Raw genomic sequence first — 11,552 nt, 5'->3', positions numbered from 1 at the left:
CTCTCCTTGGATGGAATTAACGCAATTTTACAGGCAGTAGGAATGGAATTGCTGTGATCCAATTATCTAATCCAGATTCGCCTACCTGCAGGAGCTGGGGAGGGGCCTGTCTTCCCCCAGAGCGTGGCCATCAGCACCTGAGCCGAATCACGGGTCTGTCAGCCAGGCAGCGAGAGGCTGGGGTCAGCAGGGGGCGACCGACATGCTGAGCTGCTCAGCTCTACACCTTCCCGCATCCACCATCCCAGATGGCCCTGTGGGGAAAGTGGGATGATTGACTCGGGACAAATAAATGTCAAGTGGTTTTCCATGCCTGAGATGAAGGGGCTTTATTACACTCTGCTTTTAATCAAATAATTTATGCAACACTTCATCGGCAACTCCACGCGACTGCTCTCCAAGCTGGGAAGGTCTCGTCAACCTGAAAGAGAGGAACAAGCCGCAGCGAGCAGAAGCCTGACCTCTCCCACCCAGCGGGCCGCGGGCGGGCCTGTCTCCCTAGGGAGTGTCTGTGACACACGCACCTATGCTTGGGAGGCCAGCCAGAGGCATAGTACGTGCCAGCCGGGTCCCACTGACCATCCACACTCCTGGATGTGAGACACCTCATGACACAGACGAGCAGAAGGAGGAGCAGACGGTGGAGGGCTTGCTGAGGTCAGAGAGCAAGTGGCAGGGGCCAGAGGGCGCCCCGTATGTTGTCCACCTGTTTCTCACAGAGGCCCTTGCCCCTCCTGGTCCAGTAAAATAGGGCCCATCAGAAAGCCCATCAGAGGCCACCAGGGGTTTAGCCAAGCCTTCCGGTCCAGCTGTGCCCTCCAGGGGTGGCTGCCCTGAAAGTCCTTTCTCAGGTTTTGCAGAGCACGACACATTTTCCCAAGCTCCTCTTTGGTCTGATTTGCACAAGATTGGTCAGCACTGCAGGTAAGGAGGGATCTGGAAGACTCTCAGCCCCCTGGATGAGGGCGCCGTGGGGCGTGGGGCGTCAGGGCCCTGTCACACGGCAGGGGCAGCCTGCAGGTCTGCCGATGACGGAGGAAGAGACCTAGTGTGTGCGCCCTCTTCTGGATGGCACTCCCGCCCGCCGCAGGGGAGGGTGGGAAACACACCTGAGTGCTTGGCCCCCAGGCCTGAGCCCTGGGGAGGGGGAGGCGGTCTGCCGGTGCTGAGCTAAGGGGCACTTGAGGCGACCAGCCTGTGCCGTGTGACGGCTGTGCCGCCTCCGACGGGTGTAAGGCCTGCATCTGTGACTGTCCAGGCACGTCAAACCAGCTGACACACACCCACGGAATGAGGGCCCAAGTCTGAGGGGAATGAAAGGGACCTTCTCCCGGTCCATCAAGCCTGCGTCCAGACTCCAGTATTACCCACTGCTACCAGGAAAGAATGCGTGGGACAGCCACTTCCTGGAACACACCACTGAACTTTCCTTTGACTAAAGGCAAGGCCATCCTCAGGACCTCTAACAGGGTCTAACAGTGGGGTCTCTGACAGGCCCCATTTCGTTGGACAAACTGGCACTGCACCAGGAGGGGCCAGGGCCCCTGCTTCCCGGGCAGTAGGGTCAACTAGTTGGTGTGGGACATCACTGGCTGGAGTCCCTCAGGTCCGACCTGCTCCTCTGAACAGAATAAGATCTAATGTCTTCCTTGTGGCTGCAGACCCAGCCTGCATTCTGACGTCCCAGCTCCCACCTCGGGCATCTCGGCCTGAGCACCCGGTTTTCTCTGCACAGGCTTCGTGCCACTTGTTCTTCTTGATCCATAGTGGCATTCAAAGGGACAGTGTGACAGTGCAGGCAGGTGCCCACCCCTGTAAGAAAACTGAGAGTTTGGGAAACAGCCTGGCCACCAAGGCCCCCAGTGTTGGCACAAGAATAACCACAGCCGATGGGAAAAGCACAGGATGCAGGGACAGGCCACTTGGGCTGCTCTGCTCCAGGTGCCGGGGGCCGAGCTGTGAGGCGTTAACGGCACGGGAGGACCATCCCAGCCATCCAGCACCCCTCTGCGCCTGTTTGCTCGGCCGAGCCTCACCTGGGCCCCACCAGCCACCCCTCCCAATCCCGTCCCTTCGCCACTTTGAGTTCTGCACACAGTATGTCAGCAGAAACCCCACACGGGGGTTGTACACACCCTGGCTGACCATTATGGAGCTGTCCTGGGGGGCTCTTTCGGCCACCCCTTCTCTAATACCACTTGACGTTCATGAGGACAGGGCTCACCTACGAGTTTCTGCAGGCACCACCGCTTGTCTCAGCAGTGCTGAGAGTGGGGCAAATGCTCCACAGATATGTATCTGCTTTGACCCTGTACCTCCAGAGGAAGTCAGTGGGAGGTGAGTCACATCTGCAGATTTCACAATTATTCCAATCAGGACTTCCTTTTAAAACATTTTCTGTTCAAGTTCTCCTCTGAAGGCCATTTCATCATTTGAGCAATGCTAGTCCTGCAGCCGGACACCTGGTACTTGACATAGCCTGGTTTGTAACAGGTGCAGTTCTCCCCAAAACCCAGAGGCTTCGGAGCAAACTAAACACTCGCCCCACTGCTCCCGCTCAGGCCTCCTCGGCCTTCCCCTTGGAAGTGCTGTTACGGGCTTTCCGAGAAGGGATGGGAGCAACCGCTACATGTCGCTTGGTGACTCCCTGCTGCGCTTAGGTGAAATCCCAGATGCTCCCCAGGGCTCTGCCTGCTTCTCCGACCTCATTCCCCCTTCTCCCCTTCCCCTCAGCACTCCTGCCGTAGCACTGATCATACATGGCCTCCTGAACACGGAAACCTCTTTCTGCCCCAGTGTCTCAAGGCAAACTGTCTCCCCTGCCCTAGATTTTTCCAGGACTGACTCCGTGACCCGCGGGTCCTGCTTTAAATATGACCTCCTTCCTGGATCATGAAAATGCTGAAGAGCTTTCTCTTGCAATCAGAAGACTGTAGAAACATCTAGGGATAGAGATAAGCCCATTTGGCGGGCGCAGTGGCGGGGGAGTTAATGGCAGGAAGAAAAATGAACAGAATGCAGGTTGGGAGTGGTGGACAGAGAGCTCAGCTCCTGGGGCAGAAATACAACCTCACAATGAGAGAAACTACCCATTTTCCAGCTGCCCATAGCTTACTAGGTGACCACGAGTGACCCCTGTCAAAGGTAGGTCACATGTCACTGAGAGGAAAGACCGCCTCCTTCCCTACTCAGAATTCTCTGTAGGTGGGCTGGCGGGGGTCCCCCACCAAGTCATTCTCTACTACCAGCGGGGGTCCCAGCAGTAACTCAATTCTGATGCCATCTGCCTAGGGGCAGCACCGGATCCCACGGGTTAAGGGCTATGCAACCACTTCCAATGCCGGTCTCAAGTCCTAGGTTGTCACCTGTGTCTGACAGACCAGCTAAAACCGGAGGTTCCCAGGAGCCCCCGACCCCACAGCCGCAGGTTCAGTAATTTGCTAGAATGCCAGCAGAACTCAGGACAGCTGTTGAGTGTTACAGACTCACTACAAAGGACACCAACAGCGAGCTGCCCAGAGAGACACCGAGGGGGAAGTCCACCAGGTCCCTACGGGTGCTTCTGTCCCCGTGGAGTCAGGGCCGGGCCACCCTCCTGGCCCCTGGACACCCGCTGCATCCTGTCCAGAGGGGTCCTGTGGAGGCTCTGTGACTCAGGCTTGACCAACTCCCGCGCGGGGCACTGGTGCTGGCGCCGGTCTCCGGCCCCGTCCTCCCTGCGGAGGTCCCGGGGCTACGACTTCCAAGCCACCAGTCGCAAGGCTGCCTCTCCTGGCCACAAGCTCCCATGGTGCACACTAGGGCCTTCCCAGAATGCACCTCGCTGACCGGCCCAGGTGTCATGAAAGGATCTTACGTGAGTAACAGATTCTCTCTTCACTTGTGCCACTCTTACCGTTTTGTAAATGATAAGACTGGATTTTCAATGGTTTGGGGAGTTCTGTGCCAGGAAAGGGGATGAAGACCAAATATATATTTCTTACTATAAATCATAATAATGCAGCCACCCCCAGGTGAGACTGCTGGTGGGTTATGCTGTTTTTCAAAGACGACCTAGGATCTGCCTTGCAGAAGGGATGAAGAGGGTCAAGTCTCTGCAGAGCAGGACCTGCCCTCTCCTCACTCTCAGGTCACCTGCAGGTCCCTGGGAGGCTGAGCCCGGAAGCCAAGCAGCCCCTGTCACTCATGGGCCCCTGTCCCGGCCGTGACTAGATCACAAAAGCAGGGAGATTTGCCCCCAGTTCACCTGTAATTCTCCATAGGATTCGAACTGCCGGTGTCCCAGAACCGAAAGTCCTCAGCAAACCTCAGCTCAGGGCCAGTGGGCGGCAGAAAGCAGCTGCTCGGACTGGGCTCTCACCCCGTGTTCCGCTCCCGGTGGCGTCAGGCGACACCCCCGGGGCCCCATGCCCCCAGCAGCCCACGGGGACTGCACAGGCGACCTCATCTGCCCGCTGGCCCACAGGGGACCAGCAATCCGTTTATTACCGTATCTCCTCTGCCTGAAGATCCCTGCTCTCCCTATCTGGGTCTATCACAGGCAGGATTGAGAAAGCGTCGGATTCTTCCTGAATCTCTCACCCTGTCACACGAGCTCTGGGATCTTGGGAAACAGGCTCCGGATGCCTCGCCTCCCCATCTGTAAAATGAGGATAATATTAGTATCTCCATCACAGAGCCAAATTCACTAATAAGTGAGCACATCGAAGTGTTCAATGGTGATCGGTGCTCAGAAGATGTTGGGCCATGTGACTGACATCACTGTATTACTTTTTCACACTTAGCTCCTAGAAGAGAGGGATCACACTCAGTCCTGTGTCCCGGGGGACTGATTCAGTGCCTGACACGCTGAGCAGAACCTGCGTGGAATGAACGGCACCCCCAGCGCGTATTCCCAGCACCGCTCACCGGCTGTGCCCCGTGGCGCTCTGATGCCCAGCGTGCAGATCATGTGGCCCCAGCCGAGCTGCGGTCTCCTGGAAGCACAGGGCACGCGCTGACCTTGGTGTGCCCCGCGACTCGGGCTCACAGCAGGGGCTCGACGCCACTTCGCAGGCCCGAACCGCTGCATTTCTTCCTCCTGATAACAAGAGCATCACATGGGGTCAGGGTGAGAGCCGCTGCCACGCCTGCATTTACACCCCAGGGATACCACGGTTTTGGAGTGGGAGCTCTTCAGACCGTCAGAGACCGGCTGACAGGCAAGCTGAGGCTGGGGGTGGCTACCTGCAGACTGGACGTGCAGAAAGGTGTCAGCCACGAGTTCTGCCTCCGGAGGATGGGAGAGAAATCTCTGCCTGCTGCCTGTTGAATGCGTCCTCCTTTTGAAACGACTCACCCTGAGGAACAGTCTCCCACCAGAACCAGCCCTGTGAGCAGCATCAGGAGAGAAGCTTCCTGGGAAGCCGGGCCAGCGCAACAGCCAGTCAGACGCGGCTCCTTTCTCATCACACGTGGGAGGGGAAGGAGCTTATTGCCTTGACTTCCCCAGCCAACACCGACTTCCCCTTTCCCAACAAAAGCCGAGTGAGGTGCTCGGAACAGCAAAGGACAGCACCCGACCACACGTGGCTTATCAATAAGGACATTTATTACTTTGTGTCACGTGAAGTCTGGAGGTGGGACAGCTCGACATGGGTCACTGCTTCGGCAGAAACATCACGGCCCTACTTCAGCTATGCTGCAGCTCCCCGCACAGCCCCAAGATCAGCCATAGGTTGGCCTCCCAGGCCATCAGTGATCCTCAGAGATGAGGAAGGGGGTGCCCCCATCTGTGCCTCCATCAGGCCCCCCAACCCCGTGTCTCAGCGGCTGGAGCCACGCCTTCTGTCCACACTCGGATGATCACCAGCAAGGCGAAGCCACCATGACTGGCTAGACCAACCCGGGGTGCCCCTCTGGAGGTGGGTGAGCTTCCTGAAGGGACCCGGCCCCTCAGAGGAGTGCAGCCAAGTCAGGGTCTGACAGCAGGGCCGGCAGAGGGGAGGGGCTCCGGGCAGTCAGCAGGGAGGGTCTGCAGCGGGGAAGGCGGCCTCTCCACCTCTCCAGGAAGGGAACAAGTAAAATTATCCCGAATTCATGCCTGAGGAAGTCAAGCTATCATAAGACAGGGAGCCTGCTTACTCTGGGTGAGGAGATGAAGCCCTCCCAAACGTGGCACCTGGTCACCGCCACTATCCATGGGGGCTGCAAGGGCAGTAGGGCCCCACGGGCACCTCCCTTGTGCAGAAGATTGAGGTCGGCTCACCAACAAAAATAAAACTGTCTTGTAGCACCAAGCCACGAGGTTTAATGGCGCACACAGCCCGATTCCAGACCAAGGCCAGGACTGAAATGGTGATGTTTGGCTTCAGTTTCCGTCCCTGCTGCAGACTGACAGATTCCTCCCTCTGGAGAATACAGTCCTTTTTTGCATGGACCAGAAATATAATTTACAACTTTACAGGAGTCTCTGCTGGGGTTCTGTAAAGGTTCTTTTGGAAAGGCTTGAAATCATCTAGTCTTTGTGGGAAAAATAGTAGTACTTTACGCAAAGAAGTAGGTCAAGAAACTGTTTGATCCTGAAGACGTAACTGTAAATTCTCCACACGAGGCTTTTTATTAAGCAGGACCTCTGACAGTCAAGCTGCCGTCTCGCTCATCACTCATCATCCACGTCACGGCCTCAGGCTGGCCCAGCTCCTGTGCACGCCTCTGGGAGCTGCCTGGACCGTGTGCGCGAAGCTCAGGGCTCCTCTTGGTGTTCAGGGAAGGGCCAGGAGGGAGCAAAGGGTGTGACCTCAGGAGCCTCTGCCAGCAGCCGCCCCACAAGTCCTCCCCGAGTCCTTCCTCCCCCCAGCAGCCGCCCGGCTGCTGAGCCCTCTGCCCACGATGAAGGGGTGCCGACACTCAGATTCCTCAGCAGTAAACACCCAGCACCACTCCTGCCATGCAATCTCATCCCTGACTCGGGCCAGGGTGCATGACTCTGCCCCCCTCCAGGGGGGGCCAGGGTGCATGACTCTGCCCCTCTCCAGGGGGGGGCCGGGTTCTGACTCTGCTTCCCAGAGAGGCCGCGGTGTGTTCGGGGTTTGGGCCACAGAAGCTGTTTCCTCGGAAGAGCCTGGCAAAGAAGTGAATGACGGGGCAGTAGAGTTAGGTCAGCCCGAAAACCCGAGGAAAGAGCCAGGCCTTTGCGGCATGTGGTCGTCTGAGCTGGGCCTCGTCCCAGAGCACGAGGCCCCCACCTGTCGGGAAGGCTTGGCAGGAAGTGGGCAGATGAGGTAAGCTCCCGGGAGGACTGAGTTTCAGGTGTTCCTGTCCGACAGGATCGTGTGTCCTCAACAGGTGTCCTTGCCTGTGGCCCAGTGCTGCGCGTGGCCCTCCTCCAGGGAGGAGGGTGGGGGTGCTGGTCCTCAGTCAGGACCTGGGGACTAGGGTGAAGAAGAGGGGAGCACCGCACAGGCGCTTAAAAATTAACCAGACGACCAGGTTAAAATTCCTGATCCCTACTTACTAACGACATGGCCACCAGCCACTTGTCCCTCAAGTGGGAACACTGGCAGCTGGCTCGCCATGCTGCTACGTGGAATTAAAGGAGGTGGACAGCTCGCCGCGTGTCAGGCAGGTGAGGACATGGCAGTGGTGGCCCTAGGCGGGAGCTGGTACCAAACGGAGGCCCGGCGGAGGAGTGGGCGCAGGGACCTCGGCCCGGCTTAGCTCTGGGCACTAGAGGAGGAAGGAGGGCCTCGAGAGGAAGCACCAGGGCCCAGGGAGCCTGCGGAAGGAAGCCTGGGCTGGAGCTGCGGCTGGGAGCCCCCCTCCCGGCTCAGCCGAGCGGGGCGCCAGGAACAGGGGGGCGAGAGCTTCTCTGCTAGGAGCGGGTGGGCCGCTGCATCCCAGAGGCAGTCTCCCCGCATGCAGCACTTGGAGTCCCAGCAAAGCCACCCTAGTCGCGCCCCAGGAGCCAGGACTGAAAAGCCTCTCGGAACCAGGAGCCCCTCCAGCCGGGAGAGACCCTCCAGGGACCTGTTGGCCGGCCCAGCATCACCCACGTGACTGGTGGCTGCAGACCAAAAAGCCCGACTTGACCAGGAGCCCCAAACCTCCCTCGGGGAAGGCACTAGAGAAGCCAGGACAAGGGTGAAGGGAAGTTTCCTCCCGACTGACAGAATACTCAGGCAGGCCACGCTCGTGACTGTAGAAGTCGGCCAGCAGCAAAGGTCATCATGAAATCATTTATGAGGGAGGCATTCGAATTTGGGCCTCACTGTAAATCTGCACAAGTACATTTTCTAGATGCGTTAGGATTTATGTTTATAAAAGGAAAGAACAAGAAGAACCAGCAGCTAGAAGAACACGTACGGGCACATTGAACTTGCCCCGGGGAAGCGTGGCGGTTCAGAGCATGGCCCCACATTCTGCGACGTGTCTCCCACGAAGCAGGCTTCAGTCGGGCAGCTTGGGGCCACTCTGACTGATGGAGCCGTTGGCGCTCACGGCCAGGGCATGAGGGCTTCAGCCTCTGCTGTGCTGGCTGGACACTCACTTGGGGTCCCTGAGCTGCCATGTAGGAATTCCAGCTGCCCCGAGGCTGCCGTGCGGGATGGACCACATGGAAGCAGCAGAGGACAGTCCCTGCTCAGCCCGGCCCCCCAGCCGTGCCACAAGGCTCCACACAGGTGGGTGATGCCATCTTGGGCTCTCCTAACCCGGCCAGCGGTTGAGCACTGAATGACCTCTGTCGGCATCAGCTGGGACAGAAAACTCCCCCGCTGACCTGCCCAGATCCCTGGCTTAAAACACTGTGGAAGAAGATGGTTGTGGTTTAAGCCATGAACTTTTGGGGGCATTTGTTATGCAGCAGCAGATAAATGCAACCTGTGGAGAAAGACCTTGTGGGCACAAAAGCTTGGAAGGAATCAAAATTAAAAAAATAGCAGATTTGAAACTGTCAACCGCTCTGTCATTATCATAACAACATGACAAAGCAATAAAACTAGAAAAATAGCCCATGACACACCTGAAAGACAAACCATTAAGAAGAATATCACAACAGAAAAAGAACTTGGCAAATAACAAAGCAGCTGTCAGGAAAAATGTTACAGACAAAAAAAGAGATGTTTAACACTATTGGTAATAAGTGTAAATTCAATGACAAGAGACCTTTTTGCCTTCAAATTGCAATGATTTTTAAAACAACATCCAGTGCCTGCAAGACTGTAGTGAAGCAAGAATTTCCCTGGAGGTGGGAATGTAAATTGGTAACCTTTCTGGAGAACAAGTTGATGATATAAATCAGGCCTTCAATACCCTTTGCCCAAGTGTTTCTACTTTTAGGAATTAAGAAGATGTGTGGTGAAACATTGTCATCACAGCGCTATTTTTAATAGCAAGAAGTTTTAAACAATGAAACGTTCAACAGAAGGGGAACTGTTGCTAAGTTTCAAATAATTGAACACGACAGAGTTATCAAAGATTGTGGTGTCCACATTATTCAGTGGCAAGTGGGGAGAGTAGCTAAAAGCATTTGAAAGGAAGAACCACAGTTCTGTTTATATAGATGGACGGACAGAAAAAAGACTGGATGGAAACACACCAACGTATTAACAGTGGTCTCTGGGTAAATGATTTAGAGGGGTATTATTTCCTTCTTTCTCCTTGTCTGAGTTTTCCTAATTTTCCAACATGAAATGGCATTGATTTTATAATCAGAAAAACATTCTTCTTTTAAGCAGCAACTAAAGAAAAAAAAACCCAGAGCAGTACCTTTAGCAAACCTCAGTGCAAGGACCTGCAGATACTGAGAGGCGATCTCAGAAGCCAGGGCCTCTCTCCAGGGACCCGCTGTGGTCTGGGTTTCATGGCCTCGTGGGTCCCCAAGCTCCAAAGCTGTGTGTCTAGCATCCCCCCTCTTCTCCCGCCTCACCTTACTGTCACAGGCACCCCCGCACACAGAGGAGAATCCTTCTAGTCCTCTAGTTCCTTTCTGTTCGCACAGAAATCACACACTGACAGCCCTGGGCCAAACCGGGTCTGTGGATCGCTTCTCTGTGACACCCTTTCCCAAAATATGTTGATTTTATTTTGAACTAGTTACCAATGTTAAACAATGAAGAGAGATTTCACCTCCAGAAAGACGGAGTGAATTTTTTCTCTATTCCTCCCACTAAGTACAACTAGCAACCCTGGCATTATACACCAAACAGACAGAAGGCAGAAGGTGAGGAGGAGACAGCAGATGGGAGGGGGACCCAGGACCTGCAGGGCCGCACGGCGGTGAATCCCATGGGTGTCATTTTCTACTCACATATCCCAGACTTGAAACTAAAGAAGCCTTCGACCCAGAAATGCCAGCAAATGCAGACAGAAAAACCCCAAGAAAACTCCACTCTCTGTACCAAAGGGCAAAAAAAAAAAAGGCGGCCTAGCAGGACAGGAGCCAACAGGACTGTGGTCGCTCTACTCTGGCCGAACTTCCCGAGCAGGCCCTGTGGTCCCACTCTCACCCAGAGAGCGCAGCCGAGTGGGGGACCTCAGCGCCCACCACTGTGAAGCTCTAACAAGGGGCGCTAACCCACACCAGGTGGGGTCAGAGACGGCCTAGCAGAGAGCCAGGACTTCTGTCCACTGTGACCAGCTGGCAACCTCACCTCCCCCAACACGGGCGGCTATCGGGCAGCAGCGAGGTGCGCCCGCCGCTCCCACCAGGGAGCTTCCCACCCTCGGCACCCGAGCGGCATCCCCACGAGGACTGACGAGCTGCTTCCTTGACACTTGAGGGTCAGTGGAGGCCATGGGGTGAACGTGGCCTTCAACCTCTGCCTGAAAGGGACGAGGTGGCTGCTCCAGCTCCCCTGCCAGACGGTGTCAGGAGAGGCCAGGAAGAACAGCAGGCTTCAGGGGCGTCCGGATATTCACAACGCCATCCAAAATGCCCAGCTGCTGGTAAAAGGGCACCTATGCCCCGCTCCCGTAAGATCTCACACCGAATATAAAAACACATTCAAGATTTAGTTTACAAAGGTTTTAATGCAGCCCATCATAAAAATGCTTCAACAAGCCATTGTGAACACGTTTGAAACAAATCAAGAAATTGAGAGCTTCAGCAGAGGAATGCAAAGTACCAGCAGGGCAACAGGAGATACGAAGAGGAGCCACGTGGACAAGCCGAAACCCAAGAAAACAGGGATCAAAAGTGAAAGCCCAGGGCGTGGGCTGGTATTAGTTTCCTATGCCACTGAGCCAGCTGGTCATAAGCTTAGAGGCTTGAAACAATGCAAACTTATGGCCCTACAGTTCTGGAGGTCAGAAGCCCCAGACGGGTCTCGCTGGGCTACGGTGGAAGCGTGTCGAGGCCGTGTTACTTTACGGAGGCCCCGCCGGGGCAGATGTCCTCGCCTTGTCCAGCTCCTCAGGGCTCCCGCCCTCCTCGGCTGGTGGGCCCCTCCCGTCTTCAGAGCCAGCAATGCCCGCGCAAGGTTTCCTCACGTGGAGTCGCCATGACGTTACCCAGCCCCTCTCTTTCACCTACAACGAGCCTTGTGATTACATGGGGTCCCCTGGGAGAATCC

The 11,552-nt window shown here is 56.0% G+C and overlaps 1 protein-coding gene across 2 annotated transcripts in view; it reads right to left on the bottom strand.

Moving 5' to 3' along the window:
• Window positions 1–36: 36 nt before the first annotated feature.
• The window catches only part of NME7 (NME/NM23 family member 7), a 196,976-nt gene continuing 185,460 nt past the window's right edge, over window positions 37–11,552 (bottom strand). The window contains exons 12-14 of one of the 2 annotated variants that reach the window (XM_073221542.1): window positions 4,909–5,080; window positions 4,582–4,639; window positions 37–254 (exon numbers count right to left, since the gene is read on the bottom strand). In XM_073221542.1, the coding sequence (XP_073077643.1) occupies window positions 221–254; window positions 4,582–4,639; window positions 4,909–5,080 (264 nt within the window). In that variant the 3' untranslated portion in view covers window positions 37–220. Of the gene's footprint in view, window positions 255–4,581; window positions 4,640–4,908; window positions 5,081–11,552 lie in introns of those variants that run through there. The other variant, XM_073221545.1, reaches the window with a different exon arrangement.

Source organism: Manis javanica, chromosome 14 (genome assembly GCF_040802235.1).
Source record: "Manis javanica isolate MJ-LG chromosome 14, MJ_LKY, whole genome shotgun sequence".
NCBI classification, from domain to species: Eukaryota; Metazoa; Chordata; class Mammalia; order Pholidota; family Manidae; genus Manis; species Manis javanica.
This window is presented reverse-complemented; position numbering and strand designations above follow the sequence as displayed.